The sequence below is a fragment of the Procambarus clarkii genome, chromosome 72, assembly GCF_040958095.1.
Source record: "Procambarus clarkii isolate CNS0578487 chromosome 72, FALCON_Pclarkii_2.0, whole genome shotgun sequence".
Taxonomy (NCBI): domain Eukaryota; kingdom Metazoa; phylum Arthropoda; class Malacostraca; order Decapoda; family Cambaridae; genus Procambarus; species Procambarus clarkii.
The window spans coordinates 10,199,360-10,226,037 of NC_091221.1; the positions used below are offsets into that span (position 1 = coordinate 10,199,360).

Here is a 26,678-nt window from a genome sequence, read left to right on the forward strand (position 1 = left end):
GTTTGATACTAATCAGAAATCATAGCTGGGAAGTTCATTAAAGTTACATTTAATTGATTCTAAAGAACAATTGTGCTATGATTGTTATAATTATTGAGTGTTACAAATTTTCTGTGTCCTTGTTTACAGACCTTGAGAATCCAAGAAGCTGGATGGTCACCTCATGTTTTAATGTTGTATCTTAAAAAAATGTTATCGTAATTGGGGGTATTGCTTATTTTATAATATGGAACTATTGGTATGGGTATTGGGTAATAAGGAAGAACCAGTATTGATAACTGGTAATAAGGCAGTTACAGTAATAATGCACCTGAATACTTACTAGTAAAGTTCTGTAGTGCTGTTCCTCCTCTCCTGTTTATTTTTGTTAATATCTGGTATGTCAGTTGTGATCACATGTGCTTTGTCTTCATATTGGCACTGTTTCTGGTTTTATTTCCTGTTTGGTTGTAGTAGGAGGTGGGGGGGGGGAGAATTAGGAGTGGCAAGCTGAGTTTGGTTGGGATTTATGGGAAAGGGTGAAGAGTAAGGGTTGAATATGAAGAGAGGGATGTATATTGATTGGGGTGGGATAGGATTGGATAAGTATGGAGGGGGTTTGATTTGAGTCATGTCATTAGAGATCTCTTGCCTCCAAGCGTGTGTTTGTGTGTGCCGAGTGTGTTTGTGCCATGTATATCATGTGTTTGTGTGTGGAAAAACTGTCCTATTCAGTAATAAACAATTTTTTAGTTTTGGATTTACCAACTGGTGCTTGGGAAAAGGGTCAACAATTGTAGTGTGAATGTTAAACAAAAAAAAATTTGATTGTGTGTTGTGAACTTGTATGCTAATCAACACCATGTTTGTGGCCAGAATGTGCGGTACACTGGTGTGAACATGTAACCAATGGGTTACATGCTTAATCAACGGTTAAGTCCAGGAAGTATGGGCCCTAATACTGTTATAGTGCTTGAGATCATGTGTAGTATCAGACACCTGTTCTTGACCTAGGGGGTACCTCATTAGTACTTTATACTATACAACCATTTTTCTTTTCTCAGGATGTGGCCAACAATATACAAAACCCCTTGGGGGGTGGTACTGTATCGGTACCAAAGAAAAAGACAGGAAAGTCTGTGGAAACTGTGTACCAGAAGAAGACTCAGCTTGAGCACATCTTGCTCCGTCCTGACACATACATTGGTAAGTTAGTGTGATTCTTTTGTACGTGGTTGCTCTTTTTCCTAGAACAATGTAATGTATAACTTTAGGATGTTATTGGAAGGACAGTATGATTATATAATTTTATAAAAGATACTTTTGCAAAATAGTATTTGGACACATCACGTACTTTGATGGCCAAAGGGATTGGAAAGGATGGGGGAGGTAGAGGGATGGGGGAGATGAAATTCAGGAAGTACTGTACTGTATATATAAACAGATTGTGGATTTCAGTGATGCCACGCTTTCTTCCAATTTCACTGTTATTTTGATAGAGAAATAGAAGAGAAATATAAAAAGCAACTTCACCTGCTGAATTTGAATTTCCTGGTGGTGCAGCATCTTCTGGTGACCATTTTTCCACCTTCCTGGCATAAAGTTTACATTTTTGGCAGTTCAGATTTTTCAATAAAATATCTAGACTATGGAAAAAGTTACACGCTAAAATCCATAATGGTACCAAGAAAAATGATGGTTGGGGTCAAAGAGTACATATGTATTTTTAATTAGGAGTCTTCTATATCATACAAAGAATTGTGCAGATGTTGCTATAAATGATTGTGAATTCTGTTTTGAAATATTTTTTTATTGTAATACTCTTGTTATTCTTCAGGTTCGGTGGAATATGTGACTGAGCAGATGTGGGTTTATGATACCGATGCTGAGAAAGTGGTATTGAAGGAAATATCTTATGTTCCTGGTCTCTACAAGATCTACGATGAAATCTTGGTGAATGCTGCAGACAACAAGCAAAGGGACCATTCCATGGATACTATTAAAGTGGACATTGATGCGTAAGCTCTTGCATGCACAGTTTATCATTGAGAGTAATTTATGTATTGCATATTAAGTTTTAAGTACCTCCTGTGCTTAGGAGTATATTTTTACCACATATATATGCAGGAGTTGTAGGATCCATATTTAAAAAAGCATATAAAGAAAAAAAAGGGCCAAAGGCATGCTTCCAATTGTCTTACAAACCTAAAAAAAGAGCTATGAGGAAAGACTTCAGGCATTAAACTTGCAAAATCTGGCGATAGACTGAAAAGGGGAGATATAATTACCATACCAAACAAAATTGACAGGAATTGATGACGATGGGAATTTTTAAAACCAGCAATGTCTTGAACAAAACTACTCAGTCTCAAGCTTAGGGAGTGAAGGTGCTGAAAAGAAGTCTGAAAGCTATCGCTTTGAACAGAGTTGTGGATGGTTGGAACAATTTTAAGTGAGAAGGTGGTGGATGCCAACACTTATTTGAAGCTTCAAAATGTCATAAGATGAAGATTATAAGGAAGATCAAATATTATGAAGTGTAGATCTTATCTCATAACTTCACTCAGGTAATCACACACATTCAAAATACAAATACAGATTGGATCATTTCAACAGTATTTCACAGTATCTTAGAGCTTAGAGGGACAACTTCTCAAAACATGACTATGAGTAGGGGGCGATGCAGAAAAGTGGATTGTTTGACAGTTGCAAAAGTTTGGCCATTTCACACAGCAGTGAGGCATTCTACTACTGGTCCCTTTTCTTAAAGGCTTGCCTTTCACAGTTTCAATTTAATTGGATCGTCAAAAGTCCATAGAGGAGGAGATATGCATTTTGACTTTCCATGGTTTTAGTATCCCATCTAATTCTTTTACAGAAAAGAGGTGTTCAAAAATTGCAACTCGCTTAAGGTGTGCTTGCTAGGATAAATCATAAGACAAGGCAAGGTGCTAAAATACAATTTTGACAAGTGTTGTGTAATTTTTTTTTTTTTTTTTTCATTTGTGTATGTACTGTAGAGTACATACAAAAGTTATACACTATGTAACAATCTCATCATGCAGATGTCATGCATTTTCATCATTTCTTACTGCTGCTAATTTGCTATGCATCATATTATTTATAACCAAATGAAACTAATTATTATTTTCTACGGAAGGCATTTAGTTATTCTGGTATTCATATCTGCAGAGAAAACAACCAAGTGTCTATATTCAACAATGGGAAAGGAATTCCAGTAGCCATGCACAAGGATGAGAAGATGTATGTCCCAACTATGATCTTTGGACATTTATTGACCTCATCGAACTACAACGATGAAGAGCAGAAGGTCACTGGTGGACGTAATGGTTATGGTGCCAAGCTGTGCAATATCTTCAGCACTAAGTTTATTGTCGAAACTTCTTCAAAAGAATACAAAAAGAGCTTTAAACAGGTTTGTTTTATCAGTACGTTAGATTAAATATTCAAAATTTATTTCATAAAAATTATAAATATTGATTGAAATTTAATTTATTTATTGACTTTTTCAGACTTGGGGCAACAACATGAGCAAGGCTAGTGAACCAAGGATTAAAGATTTTACTGGAGAAGATTATACTAAAATTACATTTTCGCCAGACCTTGCTAAGTTTAAAATGGAAGCTTTAACTGCCGATATGGTTGCCCTCATGTCCCGCAGAGCATATGACATTGCTGCTTCGTCCAGAGGAGTTAAAGTGTTTTTGAATGGAAAGCGTATTCCGGTAAGTATTCTTGTAGCATTTAAGGTCTTTGAACATTGGTATTTTGCAGTGGCTTTTAATTTATAGGCAGCCCTTGCTATGCAAGTTCAGATAATGCAATTTCAGATTGATTAATTGTGTAGGTAATAATAGTATTAAAAGAACTGTGTCCACACAATTTACTCGACCAAGTAAAATCATTTAAGTCCAGTGTCTATATACTATGACCCTGTGAATAAATATTATTTCAGATTCCTGCATCATGGTACTTTGTTCTATACATTATTAGTCATCCACAGTAGTTTTTTCTCTCTTGTGCTATATATAGAGAATACTGTACCTTAACATTTTGACTTTGAACCTAAGAGAGTTGTGTATGGGGGTGTTAGGAAGATTGCTATTATTATACTATATAGTTCCTTAGTAGTAGGATTTAAGAACTATTTTATCTCCGTAATATCTGAACCAAACTATTCTCGCATATCCTAGGGATGCTTTACACTTTAGACAGCCGAGTGTTCTCTGATATCTTTCAAAAAGGTTAAAAGATTTTTTTATAAGAGTCTGTATATGTCTGAACCATATAAAACATGTATTTAAAGTGTGTATCATTGCTCTGTATTGGTGGGGTAATTGATGTGGGTTCATATCTTTTTCAAAACTTTTTACCACTGAAGGCAAAAAGGTCTTATTTTTTAATGTTTTTAAACTTCTTTCATTATGTTATTCTCCCATTTTTCTCCTGTCTGATGCTTAGCCTCCTCATGAAAGTTGGAATCAGATTTATGAAAATATATTAATGAATGAAACTTATTTCCCACAGGTGAAAAATTTCAAAGACTATGTGGACTTGTATATTAAAGACAAGGTGGATGATGCAGACAATCCTATTAAAGCTATGTATGAAAATGTTAATGAGAGATGGGAAGTGGCAGTTGCACTCTCTGACAAAGGCTTCCAGCAGATGTCTTTTGTAAACAGCATTGCTACAACCAAGGTATGTTGTATACGCTATCAGCATGTGGATATATATAGAATGTAAATTGTTGTATATTATTAAATTGCATTAAGTGGTGCTTGTGCTTAATCGTATGGATGAGAGATGATGTGGCTTGAACATGTAAAAACTATTAATTTGGGAAGTAGAAATGGATTGTGAGAGGCATGTTCAGTGTTGTGAAAATTAGAGGATGGAATGGTGTCATGGAAATTTTGCAGAAATCAATAAATTTCAGATTAACAAGAGCATATGATACCGAGACTGGACATGTTGAATCAATGGTTGACGATAAACTTAATGTGTATTGAAGTGAATTTGAAGGTGGGAGTAGTAATTCCGGAAAGAAGTTATGTAGCTGGACATGGTACGTGTAAGAGAAAGTGGGGTTTGCGTGAAAGAGGAATAGGATACTTTAATGCAGGCATGTCAAACTGAGGGTCCCCGAGGGCCATATAACATTTATCATAAGAGCCACACACAACAACTAATTGAAGTCATTTAATAAAAATTAATGCAGAATATTTTTTATATTATATACCAAATTACAGTATCCTTTGTGGAGACGCAGGTGTGCTTGCAAAAGTCCACACACAGCCCGCATGTTTGACACGTCTGCTTTAAGGGGATGTAAGGGTGGGCATCATTTGTGAAGAAGAAATTGACTAAAATTGTACAATACTGTATTGGATTTCATGGGGGCATACAACACACCTGGTCTTATGAATCTGTTGGGTGTTGTTGAGGATAAATGCTGGAGTGGTGGGATGTTTATGGCTATAGTAAATAGTGTGGATGAATAGTTTTTAATATCCGAAACTTATTATTATACATTAGTGCTTTCCTTTCATGTTTTTACCTATGGCTGATGCCTCCTGAGCCTATGAAAGTGGGAAATCAGGTGATTGTGAGGATTAATGATAGTCAATGAAGTTTATACTATTGTATAATTTATTGTAAAATGTATTTGAGGTTGGCAGGTGTGCAAGAGAGGGTAGACATAAGTTTCTGCTATTGTTACGAATATCAGATTAAAAGTGTAGAATGCTTTTATATTGAAATATTTAATTTCCAAGTAATTATTCCCATTACAGGGTGGTCGACATATAGATTATGTGACAGATATGATTGTGAAGAACCTTACTGAAGCGCTTAAAAAGAAGAACAAAAGTGGTGTACAAATAAAGCCATTTCAGGTGAGTACACTGCATTTTCCATTTGTGCATGGTTATTAGGTTTATTTACAGGTTGTGTAAAGTGCATCTTGGTGATGAATTTATTCTTGATTGGCCATTAAGTACAATATGTTGAAACTAGAAAGGAAGGTAACCAAGAAACTTGAGAGCTCCCTTAAGCCCCTTCTCGTACCTTCTTGTTAATAGGGATTGCAAAATCGTAATATGAAACCCAAGTTTGTTCCCATCTTGATACTACCCTGATCTCTTTGATAGACTGAACCCCATCATTTATCCAAATTTTGGAAATCATTTACCCAAATATGAACTGATAAATGATAAAAAAAGAAGTGAGGAATGTATATACAGAATAATAATTTGCTCGGACTTGGCCGAGTATCCTGATTTTTTTTTTTTTCAAAACATTGTTGTATTCCAGTATGTAATGTCAGGTATATTTAGTTTAATAAACAAGATAATCAAACCTGACCTCACCTAAATTTGCCTCTTAATTTTCCATAGCATTCCTTACCTTTTGTATGTAAAGCTACATAGTCTGACTGCTGCGCTTATATTAGAAAGCGGCTGGAATGTGGTAATGCTTGTTCATCCAAGATGTTTTATATATTGTAATTAGAATTTTGTAATGAATGTATTGAGGGATGGTAATATATTGTACATTATTTCATTTATTTATTTATGTAATCTTCATTTCAGATAAAGAACCACATGTGGGTATTTGTCAATTGTCTCATTGTAAACCCTACATTTGACTCGCAGACAAAGGAAAACATGACCCTCCAGGCTAAAAATTTTGGTTCCAAGTGTACACTGTCTGAAAAGTTTATCAATAATGTTATCAAATGTGGCATTGTAGAGTCTGTGATGGCTTGGGCCAAGTTTAAGCAGCAGGCTCAACTCCAGTCCAAATGTGCAAGCAAGAAGCAGACCAAGCTAAAAGGTCAGTATATATATACTGTATACTGTATCCACTAGTAGGCATCCATCAGTCTTAGATAACTCTGGAGTTGTGCTCTGGTTGTCGGTCCGGAGTGGCCTCTCCAGGGTGTAAAGCCAGGGTAGATTGATATGGGGGGAGAAGTAGTCACCCATGCAGCAGGGTGACAGGCTTCCAATATGCTAATATATTATAATATTAATTTATATTTGAGAAAATTCCCATTTTGAATGAACAGCATGTAAAAATTTATGAATGCGTAATGTAATGGACTTTAGTCGAGGACAGATTGGTACTACAGTATTCAATAAAAAAAATTAATTGCACTGTATGTATGTGGCCAGGTTACTAGCAGTCTTAACTTACACATACAGATATTCAAGATGAATTTTACTTTTCAGGGATTCCCAAACTGGAAGATGCCAATGATGCAGGAACAAAGTTCTCATCTGATTGTACCCTAATCTTGACTGAAGGAGACTCGGCCAAGACCCTGGCTGTAGCAGGCCTTGGGGTAGTTGGCCGAGATCGCTATGGTGTCTTTCCTCTTAAAGGCAAGTGGCAATTCAGGTAGTTTGTTATTGGTGCATTGTACTTTTGCTTATCTAACAGTTTTTGTACTTGATCTCATGTTTTCCATTGTGCAGTGAATTTTGACCTTGCTTGAAAATTTTGGTATGTTCCAGAGCCAACAATTTTATATCACAATAAAGGTGTTATCTATTTGGGGAGGGTAGTGGCCCTACTGATACTACAGGAGCATTGGAGTTTTGAGGATAGGTAGATTCTGTAGGTAACCAACCAGCATATACTAAGTATTTTGACTGTTGGGAGAATGATAATGGTAAGGGGTTGTTCTCCATTCAACAAGAAGGCCAAGCAAGAAATGCAGCAAAACATGCCTGAAAATATTTAAAACAACAGCTAGTAATCAATTATTATTATATTGAATAATCAATTATTATTATATATAGACTCTAGTAATCAATTATTATTATTATATTGTGCAGTATTAGCTTGTTAATATTTTATTCATTACTGTTTTGCCGTCATGAAAGGTAGTATTGTATTACATTTAATTTTGTTGTATATATTTCAGGTAAATTGCTGAATGTCCGAGAAGCCTCGCACAAACAAATTTTGGAAAACGCAGAAATTAATAATATAATCAAGATCCTGGGTTTACAGTACAAGAAGAAATATGAATCTTGGGACGATGTTAAAACTCTCCGATACGGCAAGTTAATGATCATGACAGATCAGGATCAGGTGTGTATTTTGTATCTATGGAAGGAAATCCCTTATTGCTCATAGTTTTAGTCCTTCCCAATGTGCTAACTTAACCCTGCTTTCATTCTTTTTTATTTGTGTGTGTGTGTGTATGCTTCCAGATCTACTGTGTTGATAATTAGCCTTGATTTGTGTTTATGGCTCAGCTATTGTACCTGGTGTATTTATTTCTCCTGAAGCTCTAGAACTCTCGCTACTGTATACTTGTTTTTAAAGCTAGTGATGGTGAGTGTTTCCACCACCTCTGGCTCAAGGTAATTTCATTTGTTTACCATTCATTTCATGGTAGTTTTTTCCTACCATGTAATGAATGGTAATGTAGGAAGAACTACCTACTACTAGTTCTTGGTCATCTGTGTTTACACCTTCCTGTTGCCCCCTCACCTGAAAAGTCTGTCCAATTGAAATATTTTTATCGGTAACCTGTGTGTTGTGATCGTATCTCCTGTGATCCTTCTCTTCGTACATTATTAGATTTGGTTCTCATTAACTGTCTTCTTGAGTCATCTCTCATATTTCTGGTATGTCTCATGGCATATCTTAGGATATTTTAATTTTCTTTCTTGTACACTACTAGGCTGGGTTCCATGCTGTAAATGCATATACTAAGAATACCTGGGATACATCATGGATAATATTTTGAAGTATTCCTTGTTTAGGTTATTTAAAGGCATACCTAGTTGTTAGCCTTGCACAAGATGTTTGTATGTTAATCTTTTCATTTCAAAGTTTTTGAAGCCTCCTTCATCTCCCATTATATTTGTGTTTTGCATCTTTTATAGTTACTGATATTCATTATAGATCTTTGTATTCTTTATAGTTCCTTGTACAGTATTCATCTTGGTTCCTTGTATTTGTCATGGTCGATTGTATTTGTCGTGGTCCCTTGTATTTGTCGTGGTCCCTTGTATTTGTCATGGTCGATTGTATTTGTCGTGGTCCCTTGTATTTGTCGTGGTCCCTTGTATTTGTCGTGGTCCCTTGTATTTGTCGTGGTCCCTTGTATTTGTCGTGGTCCCTTGTATTTGTCGTGGTCCCTTGTATTTGTCGTGGTCCCTTGTATTTGTCGTGGTCCCTTGTATTTGTCGTGGTCCCTTGAATTTGTCGTGGTCCCTTGTATTTGTCGTGGTCCCTTGAATTTGTCGTGGTCCCTTGAATTTGTCGTGGTCCCTTGTATTTGTCGTGGTCCCTTGAATTTGTCGTGGTCCCTTGAATTTGTCGTGGTCCCTTGAATTTGTCGTGGTCCCTTGTATTTGTCGTGGTCCCTTGAATTTGTCGTGGTCCCTTGAATTTGTCGTGGTCCCTTGAATTTGTCGTGGTCCCTTGAATTTGTCGTGGTCCCTTGAATTTGTCGTGGTCCCTTGAATTTGTCGTGGTCCCTTGAATTTGTCGTGGTCCCTTGAATTTGTCGTGGTCCCTTGAATTTGTCGTGGTCCCTTGAATTTGTCGTGGTTCCTTGAATTTGTCGTGGTCCCTCGCATTCGACATGGTTCTTTGTTCTCATTGCATAACCCTGTAATCATTGTAACTGCAGAACTCATTTTACCACTGTTCTTAATGTGAAGTGTACCCAGGAATACCTCCCTTGATTATCTAGTTGTGTGTAGTTATGAGGTAAATCACACAAAAGCTATGGGGCTTAGGACAAAATGAGTTCGGATATGTGGGAAGAATGGCATGACCTTATTTATTGTCGGAAAACATCTTATTATTCTTAAGTTGCAAAAGTGGAGTGTTTGGGGTAAATGCCACTTTGAAAGATTTCTTAAATGGAGTAAATATGAGACGTTAAAAAATGATAGATAATAACAAATTTGTTTTCCAGGATGGTTCCCACATTAAGGGTCTGTTGATCAACTTTATCCATCATAATTGGCCAACACTACTTAGACAATCTTTTATGGAAGAATTCATCACTCCAATTGTCAAAGCTACTAAGGGCAAGGAAGAAGTTTCATTCTACTCCTTACCTGAATTTGAAGAGTGGAAGAAGTCTAAAGATAATTGGCCAAGCTACAAGATAAAGTACTACAAAGGTATTTTTTTTTTTAATTATGAATTTCTGGTTCTATATAAATCTTCTGTTTTTAATTATATTGGAGTTGTAAGCTCACTTTTAAATTGTATATATAATAATAATAATAATTTAAGGCATTGATAAACATTGTATTTAGAGCACCAGTATAACTAATTCACTATACAACATAGAAGAATGTACTGTAATGCTTTATATCAACAATAGACCTGTAATCTATTCCTTTTATTGCATTCAAAAGTGGTTTCCTGTATGCCAATTAAAATACACTAATGCTCACAACCTCGTAACACAAATTCAAACGTTAGAATGTCAATATTTCCTGGCAGTTGCCCTTGCTGGTTGAGTGTAATATGACATAAAGAAGGCTGAATATCAAGATGGACTGTGTTATTACACTGGTCACTTTTGTGTCTAGCTGTACATACTCGTTAGTATTTCCAATGAGCTGGTTTAGGTTTTGCCAAGAGATATGTCTTGTATCAGCTGGTGCAAAGTCTTGTATCAGCTGAGACATGGTCCAGAAAGAGGCATTACATTATTCAATTCAAGAATAATCTTATGTTTTGAGGAACTTGGACACTTGACTTGTGTTCAGTGTATTTAGAGGATGTTTATGGATAGGATGATATAACTTTTAAACGTTAACAGCTATAGCCCCTTAACCCTCAAGTAAAGGATCATGTCAATTGATGTTTTTCACTATGCAAATTTATGAGAATTAAATTTTACTTATGAATGCTATAATAACTAACATTTGAAAATTCTGTGGCAATTATCTAATTAAATAAAAAATCTTATTATATATAAAACAACATTAATTAGAAGTTTTGGAGTGTGTGGCACCATTGTGCTCGGTATCATTTATTACATTTTTTCGATTACTTATTTGTATTATGGGTTTCTCTTGAATTTCTAAAAAGATGAAATAATGCTTAGATAAAGACCATCTCTCTATTTAAATTTGAGGAATTGATATTAATATCATAATTTTATTGCTTTGAAATTCTTTATATGTAAGGAAATATATGGTATGTTTTAAAATATGTTTTTCAAAGTATTCAATATTTTTGTAATTTAGAAATAGGAAATTTATAAAAAAATAGTTAAATTTTTTTAAAATTACAAACTAAGGTTTAATATTATAATTATAATCCCGGTATATGTGCTTGGTTAATCAGATTGTAATTTATTTCTACAGGTTTGGGTACTTCTACTTCCAAGGAAGCTAAGGAGTACTTCAATGATATGGTGCGTCATCGAATTCGCTTTAATTATGGTGGAACGCAAGATGACCATTCCATTCAAATGGTAAGGCAACATGTACACAACATAGAGACTTTCTGTAATAATGAATGCATTCTTCTAGCTAGTCATAGTAATGTGGTTTGAATAATATACACACACCATAAGGGGGACTTTTTATTTACGGTGTTTAATGTTTTAATTTTCTAATAACATTTATATATTACATTGTAGTTGGATATATTTGTTGCTAAATAATTGCTAGTAAATTAATAATATACTTTAGTATATTAAATTCAGTACAATAGTCCCTCAATTTGTATAAGGAATGCATTCATGGAAACCCTGTACAATGCAAAAGTCGCATTAGAACAGTTCTGGATGTGCTTCACAGACTCAGAGTCGGCTTGAATTTGTATTCATGCTCAAGGAATCTTTTTGGAATTGTTAATATATATATAAATAACAGATGTTCCTGCATATATTCATTTTGTGGTTTAATTAAGGATTCTCATTTACAGGCATTTAGTAAAAAAGCTGTGGAGCAACGCAAAGAGTGGTTGACAGGGTGGATGGAAGAATGTAAGCGTCGCAAAGAACTAGGACTACCAGATATATACCTATATGAAAAAAATACTCGTGTTATTTCATACACAGATTTTGTCAACAAAGAGTTGGTTCTCTTTTCTAATTTGGACAACGAACGTTCTATTCCATCATTGGTAGATGGTCTGAAGCCTGGTCAAAGAAAGGTATGATCTAATATTTTGTTCGTTTAACATACTCTCTTTCTACCCTTGAAATCTTTATTCCTTTAGATAAACCCACACGGATTTCATTGTCTACTGAAAGGAGACGATTTGTCTTTCCTCTTGATACTGATTAAAGGAGAAAATTAAACACAAAAATGACTTTAATTACATTTCCATATCATTAAAATTGTTCTATCTGTCACTGTCTTGCAGAACCCTGGTTGAGAAATGCTGGTATATACAGTATATGTTGTATATGATTTATTAGGTATGTAGAAATGTACATAAATGCCACACTTATCTTGTGTACAGATAAGCGAATACAAGTTTCAATCCAAAAGGTTTAGAAATATTACTTGTCATTTTGTCAATATATTGGGTTAGAAGTAGTGACTGGTTTACATTCAATCTGAATGTAAACCCATTAAATCTGCCATAATCATTATTATTAAAGTTTTATCTATATTGTAAATTTTGGTTATTGACTCCCAATACATTATCTTTTCCCTTTGAAATTCTTTCCAAGTTTAAACCTGATTGCTCCTTACGGCAATTATCAAAGTCTCTCCTGGACATTGCCAAAATCCAGTCCAATCAGAACAACCTTCACCTGCATTGGGGACACCATTCAGCTTTTTTACAAAATAGTGCAAGTTTTGGCCATATTTCTTGCAGAAGTGTCTTAGTTTCTGCTTCTGTAGTTCCTCCTATAACTTGACACTTGCACTTCAGCATTACTCTCACATTTATATTCATTCATATGCAGGCAATGAGTCACAGTATCGTGGCTAAAGTAAGTTGACCAGACCACACACTAGAAGGTGAAGGGACGACGACGTTTCGATCCATCCTGGAGCATTCTCAAGTCGATTGACGAAGGGACAAAACGTCGTCGTCCCTTCACCTTCTAGTGTGTGGTCTGGTCAACTATATTCATTCATAACAAGCTGGTGGCCTTTTTTCATTCTATTAAGCATCCAAAAATTCTTTGAGAAATTTAAGTATAAATTGAAATGCACATTGTCCCCCTCAAATCTCATTGGTGATGGGTGACTAAGTCCTATGTTGTCAGGACTACAAATTCTACAGTTTTCTTTTAACAATGGCCTGGCCGGATTGGTCACTTTAGTCAGGCTGGAATTTGATCATGTTCAGGAGGGACATTTTCCAATATGCTTTTTATCTATTTACTAACACTTTTGTGTGTTGGCCGACAACAAGTTTTGACCGTTTTCAATAAATAATGGCAATGTCTACTCACAGACATAGTAACATGGGATAAAACGATAGACAGGTGTGGGTTTTTATCCACTGTTTTGAATATTTTTGCATTTTTGCCAGTCTGATTTTTTTTTTTTTTTTTTTACAAAAGGCATCATATGTATATTGTTTACCATTTTATTATTAGCAAAGTTAAATGTCCTATGGTTCATTTGTATTTAAACTAGTCATTAAAATTGTATTATAACTATTATATAAGTTTTATAACGGGTTCCACAATTTTTATCATGATTGTGTGATCACCTTAATTTTGTAAATATTATTTGTGTAAATGGTAAATTAATAATATACATTCTTTTCTATTTTAGACTGGCAAAAATTTAATTTACTGCAATATTTTCAATAAATAATGATAAATGTATAAAGTGGCTGTACAAATTGCTGTTTATAGTATATTCGATATTTTGCTTGTGATCAGGCACCAGAGATGATTGAAGATGCTTTTATACTCTCAGGCAAAGGTATCGATAGTAAAGAGTAGTATTTGGTTTTCTAACAGGTGATGTACACATGCATAAAACGAAATGACAAAAGGGAAGTGAAGGTGGCTCAGCTTGCGGGTTCAGTTGCGGAACATTCTGCGTACCATCACGGTGAAGCTTCGCTCATGTCAACAATTATAAATTTGGCACAAAACTTTGTGGGTTCAAATAACATCAATCTTCTGCAGCCCATTGGTCAGTTTGGTACCAGATTACAAGGTGGTAAAGATTCTGCTAGTCCCCGTTACATCTTCACTAAATTAAGGTAAGATATTGTAGTGAGAAGTGTTTGAAAGTTATGTCATGATTTTTTGATATGGATGAAATTGAAAGCAGGTTTATTAATTGATTCATAACGTGAAGATTAGGTGACCATCTGACAAATGTGCCATCCCCAAAAAAGGCAGTGGCAAGTGTCACATTTGTCAATATGACATCAAATATGTCGGACAAATATTGAGGATACATTTTAAATGTTCCTTTATATTTCTGCATTTTAAGTTAGCATCAGATTACCTGTTATTAGTCATGTCACATCTTGGAGAATAGCTCGCTTATCTTGTCTTAATATCTCTCTCTTTTCATTCTTAATATCTTTGGATTTTTGCATGTGAATATCACACGATTTGCACTTTTTTGTTGCATATATATAGGCCTCATTCTGAACCTTTTCATAAGACTTTTTAGCTGAAGTGCAAATAACAGATCCCAATGACAGCATGCTCCTCGAAGCTAATCCCCCCTTTACCCACTACCTCTTTCTTTTCACTTCCTCTGTCCTCATTCCCTCATTTCTTCTTAATATCCTCTCTTATTCTCATTAATGTCCCTTTCCCTTTCACCTGATAGCCCTCTCATCCCCTCTTTCCCTCTTTTCATGCCTCTCTAACTTGTTCCTACTCATTCTGTTAAATAAACTGTTTCTTTCAGCCCTCTTGCAAGACTCATCTTTCATCCACATGACGATCCACTGTTGAAGAATAACTATGATGACAGTCAGCGAATTGAACCCGAGTGGTACTTGCCTATCCTTCCAATGGTGTTGGTCAATGGTGCAGATGGTATTGGCACTGGCTGGAGCACCAAGATTCCGAATTACAACCCACGAGAAATTGTGGAAAACCTTAAGAAAATGATTCGTGGTGAAACTCCTTCCAAAATGGTAAGCATCCGAAGCTCCTTTTCTATTATTTGTTATCCCTATTAATTTAACACTATATCTTCCTAATAATGGTATTGACATCCTAAAATCAGTACACTTAGTTATCCGGAGAACGGCGATGCCATCCAAATTAAAATTTGTAAAAATTCCATTTTTTGTCCAATTATTAAGCGGTTTGTTTTAAAATGCACACCGACGTCTTTGCATTCTCTGTGGTTGGTTATACATGGCTCTACAGAATGCTTTTGTGTTATACAAGTGCTGCACAACTGATACCAAGAAATTTGCAGTCCTCCAGTTCCACAAGGTAGTCATTTGGTCACTAGTATAAATAGCCTCACAAAAATGACAAGAAGATACATGCTAGTGATGAACACGAGGATGACAACAGTTCTTCTAGTGACAATGTTTCAACACCTGGACTATTAGGTGTGAGGCGGCCACTCTACTTTATCTTAGGGGTATTGGTGACGTTGTTCTTATATTTGTTTTTATATATCTAAATATTTCTTCAGAGCATTCTATTGTGATCATTTTGATACCAAATTGAATGATGTAGCACGAAAATTGAGGTAAGAAAGCTAAAATGAGTATAAACATCGCTCAAGCTACCTTGGGGTGTGTGGTGGCCCGCCTGATGGGGGCACAAAAGTATTGGACATTGTTTTTGTATTGGCTTTAAGTTCCTTTGTTAGCTGCGCTAAGATGTTTATATTTTTTCTCAGATACCATGGTTCAAGAATTACAGAGGCACTATAGATGAACTGGATCATCAAAGATACATTATCCATGGTGAGATTGCAAATATTGGTCAGAATAAGGTAGAAATTACTGAACTTCCAATCAGAGTATGGACACAATCATACAAGGAAACTGTCATGGAGACTCTCCTAGCAGGGACAGAGAAGAGTCCAGCTGTGATAAGGTGAGAAGTTATGTCAAATTAAAAGCTGAAGATCTTATGTTATTGCATCTTTGGTCTAACTTAGTTCTTTTGTACAGGGTCTAGTTCCTGAGTATAGGGTCTATATTGTGGATACCTGCCATTGTTTTGAAGATAGTACAATACAAACATAGTAATATAGTAAAATATAGAGAATAGTAAAACAGCAGATTATGAAACTGAGGATAGGGAGGATGTAATTACATTAATGGCAGGGAAGTGATTCCAGGACGTTTACTGCATAGAGTAAAGGGAAACATCTGAGCCGAGCGGGATGGTATCAAAGAAGGGTCCTGGTATTCATGCTTGAGTTCGTTCTCGATTCACAATCTAGAATTCTGGGTTCAAATTCCAAGCGGGACAGAAATAGTGGGACATATTTCCTGTCACCTTATGCCTTGTCACCTGTACCCACTCGTTGTTGTGGGGCGAGTGTATATGTGGGTAATTTCCCCACACATAAGTTATTCATGCTTGAGGGAGTAGTCTAGTTAACAGAATCTTGAGGCAAGGTTTGCTGGGGATAATAGTAAATGTTTTTTGTTTTATATTAACAGGTGATAGACCTTACCTTGTATATCTGTGTTTCTCTTTTCAGTTTGCTTTAGATTACCTTTTCAATCGGAGTTTCTAAATAGAATACTAAATAGAATGGTTATTCGTTATTACCAGAGGTAAATAATTTTATTTTTTATTGTACTACACTCCTTAGATTCAAGGGATGTTTCTTTGTAGGTAGCCTATTTTATAGTAAATCTTAACATGCAAACAAGCTGTCGATGGATCAATTGAGTGTTCGTGAATATCCTAAACCAACTGTAACGACAGTTGTTTATACACACTGGTGAACGAGTTCACAGTTGCAGCGCTAGCTCCAAAATTTCAATCCAATCATCCAGTCTCTTTTATATTATCCTCATATATACTTAGGATTGTGACTTTAATAGATATTTGTTTATTTCAGTGATTACAAGGAGTACCATACAGATACAACAGTTCGCTTTACAGTAAGCATGTCAGATGATAAATACCGCAAAGTAGCAGAAGAAGGATTTCATAAAGCTTTCAAGCTGCAGACCACTCTCAGCACAAGTTCCATGGTAAGTGTAGGTTAGGTTAGGGCAGGTTAGGTTAGGTTAGGGCACCATGGTACTGAAGATCAATATATTATAATTTCTCTGAATACTCCATATTCTCTTCTCCGAGGCTATGGGTTATCTTGAGATGATTTCGGGGCTTTTTAGTGTCCCCACGGCCCAGTCGTGGGGACACTAAAAACACCTGGACACTACACTTTAGTCCAGGAAGCAGCCCGTGACAGCTGACTGACACCCAGGTACCTATTTTACTGCTAGGTAACAGGGGCATACCTACAGTTGCACCAGAGGTGGTACATCTTTCAATATATATATATTTATGAACTTGTGAAGTTGACAGTAACATAAATTAGCATTGATCAGATTACAAGGTTGGGACCACATGCATGTAGGGGTGCTATAAGGACACAAGTTAGTGGATAATGAGCACCCATAACAGATTTTAGAAAGGCATGGTTCAGTTTTATAGAGAACAATAAACTGGCCAGCCATAAACATTATCTTGCTTGGGGCCTCCAACCTACAGTACATTGCATGGAAGGATGTGACAAATGTAATTGAATCTGAGAGAATCGTAGCAAGTAGTCTAAATGAAGTCACACACAAAGGACCTTCTATGATGAACGATAGATCTGCTTTAAGCCAGGAAATGGTAGAACCAACTAGAAAAAACACTGACCTTATTTTCACAAATAATGATAAATTGGTTAGGAAACAAAAATGATTATACCTGTAAATACTCTACCCGTTACTCAGATTACAACCTAATTGAAGTTCAGACGAGCACGGGCAATAAATCCTAAAGGGAGGAGAATTCAGCATATATAATTGTAATTATAAAGAGATTAAACTTGCAACTAATAAATCAAACCCTCTCATAAATAAGCTGGGAAGAATTGCTAGAAAATGCAAACCCAAATCAGTGCCTCAAAAAAAAAAAAACATTGAAATGGACTTTCAAATTTTGAAATTTGAAAGTTTTGTAATTTGAAAAATTTAAACTTGACTACATGTAAATTATAGGTAAAATAAGAAATCTGAAAAATTAAAGATGTATTAAGGAAGGTTACTGCCAGAATAAAATGTAACTAAACTCCCTAAATATAAAGAATCTTTAACCTAGCAACTATAAGAATAAAGAATTATCAGAGGGCAAATGGCCAATATGTATAAATTGAGTGACAAGGTAGACAAAGAAGTGTTAGAAAAATAATACTGTAGTAGCAATCTGACCCAAGTCCAACTTCGACATAATTGGAGAGGTAACAGTTGAATGGCTCTTCTATACAGTACTGTACAAACATTTTCACTGTTTTTATTACTTTTTAAATTTTTCCCCTTAATCTGGAGAATTAATCAAGATATTTATCAGCAATTACATTTTCACTTTCAGGTGCTCTTTGATCATAACGGTGTCTTGCGAAGATACGATAATGTTGACCAAATAATGCAAGAATTCTTTGAGTTGCGTCTAAAGTATTACGTCAAGAGAAAGGCTTACCTATTAGGTATGCTTGAAGCTGAAGCAGCCAAATTAACCAATCAGGTGAGTTCCTTGGGTTTCAAACTTAATTGTTACATGTCTTAGTGGCAAAGAAAGGTTACTTGCATTGTCTAAAAAATTCCATCATGTCTTCAAAATGTGTTGTGCTACCAAGTATTGTACTGTATGCAGGCGATGAGTCATAATAACGTGGCTAAAGTATGTTGACCAGACCACACTAGAATGTTAAGGGACGACGACGTTTCGGTCCGTCCTGGACCATTCTCAAGTCGATTGTGATGAGAAAGTAGAGACAGGCAATAAATAGGCACGAGAGAGAAGAGGAGCAAAACAAAACTACTACACCTTACTTTGCTCCTCTTCTCTCTCGTGCCTATTTATTGCCTGTCTCTACTTCCTCATCACAATCGACTTGAGAATGGTCCAGGACGGACCCAAACGTCGTCGTCCCTTCACCTTCTAGTGTGTGGTCTGGTCAACATTGTACTGTATGTTATACTGTACTTGCTGTTCTACCTTCCCACAAGACAGGTCAGCAAGAACATGCACACTGTTTGTTCTGTTAGTTTTAATTGGTGATTCTTCTTTCATTAGGCACGATTTATTATGGAAAAGTGTGATGGTCGTCTAGTTATTGAAAACAAGAAGAAGTTGGACATGATTGCTGAACTCCAGCGGAAGGGCTATGACTCTGATCCCGTAAAGGCATGGAAGAAAGTCCAAGATCGAGAGGCTGCTATGGTAAGTGTCAAGATTTGTGTAGATTTAATTTTTTATTTTAATAATTACTGGGTAATAAGTAATTGTAAAATGTTTTCCAAGTTGTTTCAAAATTATTTTTAAAAATATTAAAATATATTATCAGTTTATACATTTGGATATATAGAATTAAAAAAAATGTTGATATAATTTTGTGAAATTTGAGTAGTCACACCATAATTTTACTTTTTTTGTTTGTTTGTTTAGGATTCAGGGAAAACATTAAGGTAAATGAAGGAAAATACCAAAATTTGGTCTCACATTTATTATTTTGAAGTAACATGTTTGGGTTGATAGTTCCTCATGTTATGACAGTCTTCTGTTTAATGATTGTTTAGAGATGAAAGCCAAACACAGAACTAAGCATGGTAGGGGAATAGAAGTGATTGAACTAAAATGATAAGAATCTCGTAAAATCTTATTTAATATTTTTCATAATTTGAAAATTGATTTTCATAGTGAAACTTGCCTTTCATTATTGCTAGACCATTATGACTTTGCCTTAAATGCTATGGAAGATAAAGAATATACAATGTAGTATATAGACTTTGCGATAGCATTTGAGAGTTGTGACCATGGTGTAATTGCACACAAAATGCGCACGAAAGAAAGAGCTGGCAAAGTGGAACGACGGATCTTTAATTTCCTGACAAAAAGAACCCAAAGGGTAATTAAAGTTAAAACTGAACCATGAACACATTAGGTACATTTTTACGTAGTCTGAACCATCATCTACCATGAAAGCACAGTTCCCCACGATACTGTGCTTTCCCAATTACTCTCGTATCTGACATTGCCAAGGACACAAACTGCAGTATTAAGTTATCATTTGCAGTGGAAACATCTCATCTACAAATTGATGTAAATCAGGTCTTTCAATGGGCCACAGAAGTCAACATGATTTTTATTGAAGAAACATTCCCGTTTATGCACTATTGTGAAAACTGAAAATAAAAAATGGACTATATATAAAGCATAATCAAACAACACTGACTCAAGAGGAGAATGACTTTGCTAAAATGTTTGATGTTGAATCCAACACATACAGTAGGGAAAAGACAAGAAACTCAAAGGTGCCACAAAAATGCAGAAAGCAACGTGGGGACTCGCCTGTGATTCTTGAATTCTAGAGTGAAGCAAAAAATCGTCACCCCACCCTTAGAACCACAACATACCCATGTGCAATGATCACATTTCAGTACATCTGACCACCACAACCTAGGCTTCTACTAGGAGTAGTAGGCATCCATTAGTCTCAGGAGACTATGGAGTTGTGCTCTGGTTGTTGGTCTGTAATGGCCTCTCCAGGGCGCAAAGCCAGGGTAGGTTGATACGGGGGAGAAGCTGTCACCCATGCAGCAGGTCCTCCATCTCCACGGCACCGAAAGTCTCTAGTGGAAAGGCAAACGCCAATACAAATGTTTTCAGCGCCGTCGCAGGTACTAACAGAAAGAAGTTGAAGGTAATACCGAACTGCCCTAGGGGCTCCAGCTCCGGAGGTTACCTTGAAGTTGGTAAAAGAAGGCACAGGGACTCCAAATCCGGAGACCGCATGGCCAGGGCCAAAGAACAACCACCCCAGCAAGGGCAAGAACAACCCCAGCCTCCTGAAGGAGAGCTTGGGCTGCACGAGCCCCCTTGGAGGTGGACGTCCGAGCCCAGCACCAAAAAAGTGCGTCCCGAGAAACCATTTAACAACTGGACCCTCCGAACGACACTCGTCATTTTAATGTGGACTATGTATCTAATGCTAATGTGCCGAATCGTTCGAGGCTTCTAACATACCACTATCGTAACATACAATTGCTACAAAATGAGGCGATACTGCACCGTATATCTAGACCTCTCCTCCCATAGACAGAGGTAAGTGCAGCACGTGTACAGTCACTGCAAGACGCACATTTTCTGCCCTTGGACACCACCAGTCTGCACTCATTACATGAACCTGTACTGATTATGGCAATCTATACTCATTACACCTGTGCTTGTGCCTGCCTGTACTGATTATACCAGCCTTGTAATCATTGTATCCTGAGCTTAGTACACCAGTAAGTGTGTGTATCTCGATGAATGCTGACCCAGTTCAATCTTTCTCATTTTAATTATATATGTTTATACAGTATTGATTTGGAAGATGATAGATAGATAGATACTGTGTATAGTGTATCTAACTTTTGAAGCATTAGCGGCGATAACCAGGTACTGTATATTGAAGTAAAAGAATTATAATCTAGATAATAATTAAAATTACTTTATTTATACCCAATATTTCAGAGGATGTGGTTACAATGTTTGCATAGTAGGCCTGTATATTTGTTATAAAACCACTAATCACATGTATTAAATTCAGGAAGAAGATAAGGAAACTTCTGATGATGAGGAGGAAGAAACCACTACTGGTCCTGACTACGAATATTTGCTGGGAATGGCTATGTGGAACCTCACAAAAGAGAAGAAAGATGAACTTTTGAAGAAGAGAGACGAGAAAACGCAAGAGGTGACAGTATTGAAGAACAAGTCTCCAGATGATTTATGGAATGCCGATCTTGACAAGTTTATGGAAGAAGTAAGCAGCATTAAAAGAAATCCATTCATGTTATTATGTTACATATAACCAATCTTTCACAATTTGAACCTTTTATCCTCAAACTTACAAGATAAATGTTAGGGTAGCTGCTATTTGGGCAAGTGTGTGTGTTACAGTTTTATAATTAGTCTTATGTGAATTTTTTATTCTCAGTTGGATAGTGTTGAGAAATTGGAAGTTGAAGATGAGAAGTCAACAAAGAAAGGTTCTACAGCCACCAAAAAGGGTAAAAAAGTAAGTAATAATTATTTTTTGGAGCCATATATTCATTCATTCCTACCTACTTCTATAACTTATTCATCAAGTGTCTCGTGGTATTGTCACTCTTTGATTATTGAGTGACAGTACCATGAGTGTCTTATGGTACTGTCACTCTTCAGACATGCAGTCTGAACCCCTTTCTGTCTTGATTGATTTTTTGCCGGGTTATAGAATTCTGTAATGATTTTGTGCAGAAAAATTGACCTTTCCTGAACCTGTGCCAGTTGTTGTCTGTACCTAACGACTCCTCAGGGGCCATAGGCAAGTTTGATGGTTGTAAGACTTCCTTGGCAGTCCTTTCATGATGAGGCCCAGTGATAGTATGGTGGTTACCTTACCTTGAAGATGGCCACCAGCATTGGCTACCCCTTTGAGAAGGCCACCAGCATTGGTCTACACTGCTCCAACATGGATTCTTCTTGAGCCATTTGGAACAAGCACCGACCAGCTAACTGAATATCTAATGCACATCAGTATTGGCAGCAATTTACAGTAATATTGGATGGACCACCAAATTTGACCATCCTTCTTTTAACTTTTAATTATCCACATCCCATCTTACATCTCCACCTCCCTTTCTCTTTACCAAATCCATTATTCAAAAACCTTCAAACCTCAATTCACAACTTCGAGTGAAAAATACAACTCGGAACTCATACCTTGAAATATATATAAATGCACCAGTTTGAATTTCAAAGTCGAGCATTTCATTGTCATTACATTCAATGCAATGACAATACATCTTATTACACCACAATATTGACCAGACCACACACTAGAAGGTGAAGGGACGACGACGTTTCGGTCCGTCCTGGACCATTCTCATGTCGATCACAATAGACTTGAGAATGGTCCAGGACGGACCAAAACGTCGTCGTCCCTTCACCTTCTAGTGTGTGGTCTGGTCAACATACTTTAGCCACGTTATTGTGACTCATTGCCTGCACTACAATATTCTTTGCACCATGCTACACTTGTTACATTTCCAGTGCTCGTGTACCTCCTGGACTCCTTACATTTCCAGTGCGCGTGTACCTCCTGGACTCCTTACATTTCCAGTGCTCGTGTACCTCCTGGACTCCTTACATTTCCAGTGCTCTTGTACCTCCTGGACTCCTTACATGCCTGCTTGTCATTGCACTTTGTCTTTTGTCCATCCTGGTTTGCATTGTGGCATCTGTCAACCTGGGGCTGCCTAAATCTTGATAGTTCTCATGTTATTGAACTACTGGTATATTTTTCAAGTTGTCATTAGGTGCTAGACCTTGACAGTAAGTTCAATGTAAAAATATTGTTGGTTTGGTAATGCAAAAGAAATTATTGTTACTATTTAGATGTTATGATTTGTGCTGTTAATTTGTGTATTTATAGGGATATTGACAGTGTTCATTGATCTCTAGTTAGGTAAATTCTCATCCATATTTCTTTTGTTACTGCCACGAAGAGAGGTGGTGTTGAGTCGGTAAGATAATCTCTCCTCATGACTTGCATGGCTCTGCATTTGTTTTCAGTGAGAATGACTTAGGAGTAGAGTAATGTATTGATCAGTTTTATTCAACATAGTTGTACCTAGCAGTGTAGAGTTTGCATGTAAAAAATGCTTTGAACTAATTAGTGTTAAATTGTTATTTCTATACCTGGAAAAGAGGGTACAAATAGATTTTGTTCAGTGTTATCTTTCTTTTCATAATAAATGTAGAGGCTGTTTATCCACGTTCTGTTGCTTTACAAACTTGTTGTGGAGAAGTAGTTTTGTCTTCCTTGAGAAGTGACTCTCCTATATAGGAACAGAGAAAGTGTTAAAGAAAGTATGCAATGTTTCTCAAGTTCATAATTTAGAAGCAGAATGTTTGTTTATACTCTTTAGTATAAACTATAGTATTTAGTATAAAAATTATTGAGGTAAAATACACACAAAGGGATGAGGTAGCTCAAGCTATGAACGGGGTGAGAATAGCTTGAGCTACCTCATCCCTTTGTGTGTATTTTACCTCAATAAACTTATTTCAATTAGTCTTTAGAAGTAGAAATAGCTTGATGTTTTAGTGGTATTTTATTTGCTGTTTGTATATATTGATATTTTAAATGTTTTAAGAGTCGAGTAACATTGATAAGCTCATCTTAGGTGTAGCAAAGATAGGAATTTTCATGATTACCGATTTATGTCAACAGATATGATAAATGGTCATATACATAGGCTCTCTTATTATTTTATAGAACATGTGTTAATGTTTTTTGTTTTACTGTAGAGAAATTAACGTAAAATTATATGAAGAATTAGTTTTATTGCTGAAATTTTCAGCATAAGTTGATAAACCCTCTTTCTACTAAATTGTAGTTTTAACACAAATATAATTTCTTGTCAATTATAAATATGATTTACAACAAACAAAAATTTATGGTTCAATAAACACTTAAGCAGTCACATGTAGTAATGTTAGAGAGGTAGAAATAAGATGTGCTTATTAACTGATTAAAATGCCTAATATTATTATACAAAAAAGGCTACAAATGTAAAATGTGATGAGATATCAAATAAAATATAATACAAGTATAATATAAGAGCAATTGGGGGATATGAAGTATATGGAAAAAAGTGAAACTGAGAATTGGGTGACAAGTTGAGCACACTAATAAATAAATAAAGTAATGACTGTGTGCAGAAGTGGCAGTGCCGGATCATCAGAGTGACTGTAGTGTTTAAGATTGTATGTGTTTTGCCTTGTATTGATAGTGGTGAATGTTCATCTACTCAGATTCAAGTGGAGACCGTGCCCTCGGCGTTTGGAGAGAGAGTAGTGCCACAGGTTGATGCAGAAATAAAGAAGAAGCTGGAGAAGGCAGCTGCTGCTAAGGAGAGAGGAGGAAGAAAGGTAATGTCATAGAACAAATTTGCAAGTAATCTGTTTAACATGTGTAATACTACGTGGGGGTACCCGGCAGTGCCCGGGTCTCCCTCGGCCTCTCTCTCTCTGCTCTATCTCCCAATCTTCTCCATCTCCACATTTCTCCTTCCTCTTCTTCCCTTCCTCCTTCCCCTCTCCACTATTATCTCTTTGTCTCTCTGAGAAAGTAAAACTGTAACCTGAATGAATTCAAAATAATTTTCTAGTAAAGAATAAAAATATGTGGGTAAATGGTGGGAATAACCACCAAATCTCTGTGGAAAATACGTCATTGGTTTAAGATTTCATGAAAATTGCAGAGGAATTGTTATAGATGCTGATAATTTAAAAAGTGGCACTATGGCTGACCTTAACTGGCCTATGGTACGCCAATACTTTCCCTGTTTCATGTTGGAAAGTTGGGTGAGATTAGCCCTGAGCATCTAGGCCAGGATTTAAGAAGCATTTGCGCATCTACTTACGAACCTGTACATCTTTTCTCAAATCTGTGGCTGCTTTGTTTACATCCAGTTAGACCACCTTCCCTGGAACCTAATTGATGCCTTAATTAATTTTGATTGACAGTGATTGTACTTGAACAGGGTCTTTCTAGGGATGTTTCAGCCTATGTAGTCTCTGTGTTTAAAAAAAAATCTGCAAGTAGTCCATTGATCCTCAACACTGTTGGATCATATACAAGCTTAAAGTAATTTTGTTTTGTTATTGTTCCTCATTTATCATCTGTAAAGAAAACCACTAAGAGTCCAGGGACTAGATTCACAAAGCAGTTACGCAAGTACTTACGATCGTGTACATCTTTCCTCAAACTTTGACGGCTTTGGTTACATTTATTAAACAGTTTACAAGTGTGAAAACTTCCCAATCAACTGTGGTTATTGTTATAAACAGCCTCCTGGTGCCTTGGAGCTCATTAACTATTTAATTATTGTAAACAAAGCTGCCAAAGATTGAGAAAAGATGTACAGGCTCGTAAGTGCTTGCGTAACTGCTTCCTGAATCTAGCCCAGTTGATCTTTCTATTTATGCTTTTCTTATACACATTAATTTGTTTCCATTTCCTAACAATGGAATAGAAGTTGTTGACAAAGATGATAGTCAACTTCACTAGCAAGATTATCAAGGAAGCAAGGGTCAAGACAACTCTAAATTGGTTGAAGCAAACTAAGAGATTATTTTTCAACTTGAACTAAAGACTTGTATCATTTGTCCCTCGTCCTTAAACATGGTTTCATTCTCCCTTTCAGCCTAAGAAAGAATCCATGGAGAGCGATGATTTTGACGAATTAGTCACTGCAAACACGGGCAAATCTCTGGCTGCCCGTCTTGGGAACTCCCCTGATGCAATTATAAAGAAAGCGAAATCAAAGAAAAGTGTGGATGGGATGAAGCAGACTAAACTCAACTTTAAAAAGGTTTGTGTATTTGATAAAGCTTTTTGTGGTATTCTCTATTTGTGACTACGTGTAAGTAAAAATTTAAACATTTAAATATTATATTTCGTCTCAGGTGCTTTAGCTGTAACTAATTTAAACAGTTTGTA

At 36.1% G+C, this 26,678-nt stretch overlaps 1 protein-coding gene across 4 annotated transcripts in view; it reads left to right on the forward strand.

Moving 5' to 3' along the window:
* Top2 (topoisomerase 2) overlaps positions 1–26,678 on the forward strand; it is a 36,389-nt gene that overhangs the window by 2,988 nt on the left and 6,723 nt on the right. For 2 of the 4 annotated variants that reach the window (XM_045767553.2, XM_045767552.2), the window contains exons 2-24: positions 1,044–1,185; positions 1,817–1,997; positions 3,172–3,415; positions 3,513–3,725; positions 4,528–4,701; positions 5,796–5,897; positions 6,594–6,837; positions 7,236–7,388; positions 7,934–8,103; positions 9,950–10,160; positions 11,361–11,470; positions 11,926–12,156; positions 13,937–14,184; positions 14,850–15,081; positions 15,807–16,006; positions 16,989–17,124; positions 18,515–18,667; positions 19,220–19,366; positions 21,735–21,950; positions 22,125–22,205; positions 23,677–23,694; positions 24,989–25,105; positions 26,383–26,550. In XM_045767553.2, coding sequence (XP_045623509.1) covers positions 1,044–1,185; positions 1,817–1,997; positions 3,172–3,415; positions 3,513–3,725; positions 4,528–4,701; positions 5,796–5,897; positions 6,594–6,837; positions 7,236–7,388; positions 7,934–8,103; positions 9,950–10,160; positions 11,361–11,470; positions 11,926–12,156; positions 13,937–14,184; positions 14,850–15,081; positions 15,807–16,006; positions 16,989–17,124; positions 18,515–18,667; positions 19,220–19,366; positions 21,735–21,950; positions 22,125–22,205; positions 23,677–23,694; positions 24,989–25,105; positions 26,383–26,550 — 3,891 coding nt within the window. The remainder of the gene's footprint in view (positions 1–1,043; positions 1,186–1,816; positions 1,998–3,171; positions 3,416–3,512; positions 3,726–4,527; positions 4,702–5,795; positions 5,898–6,593; positions 6,838–7,235; positions 7,389–7,933; positions 8,104–9,949; positions 10,161–11,360; positions 11,471–11,925; positions 12,157–13,936; positions 14,185–14,849; positions 15,082–15,806; positions 16,007–16,988; positions 17,125–18,514; positions 18,668–19,219; positions 19,367–21,734; positions 21,951–22,124; positions 22,206–23,676; positions 23,695–24,988; positions 25,106–26,382; positions 26,551–26,678) is intronic. The other 2 variants (XM_069312482.1, XM_045767554.2) reach the window with 1 other exon arrangement.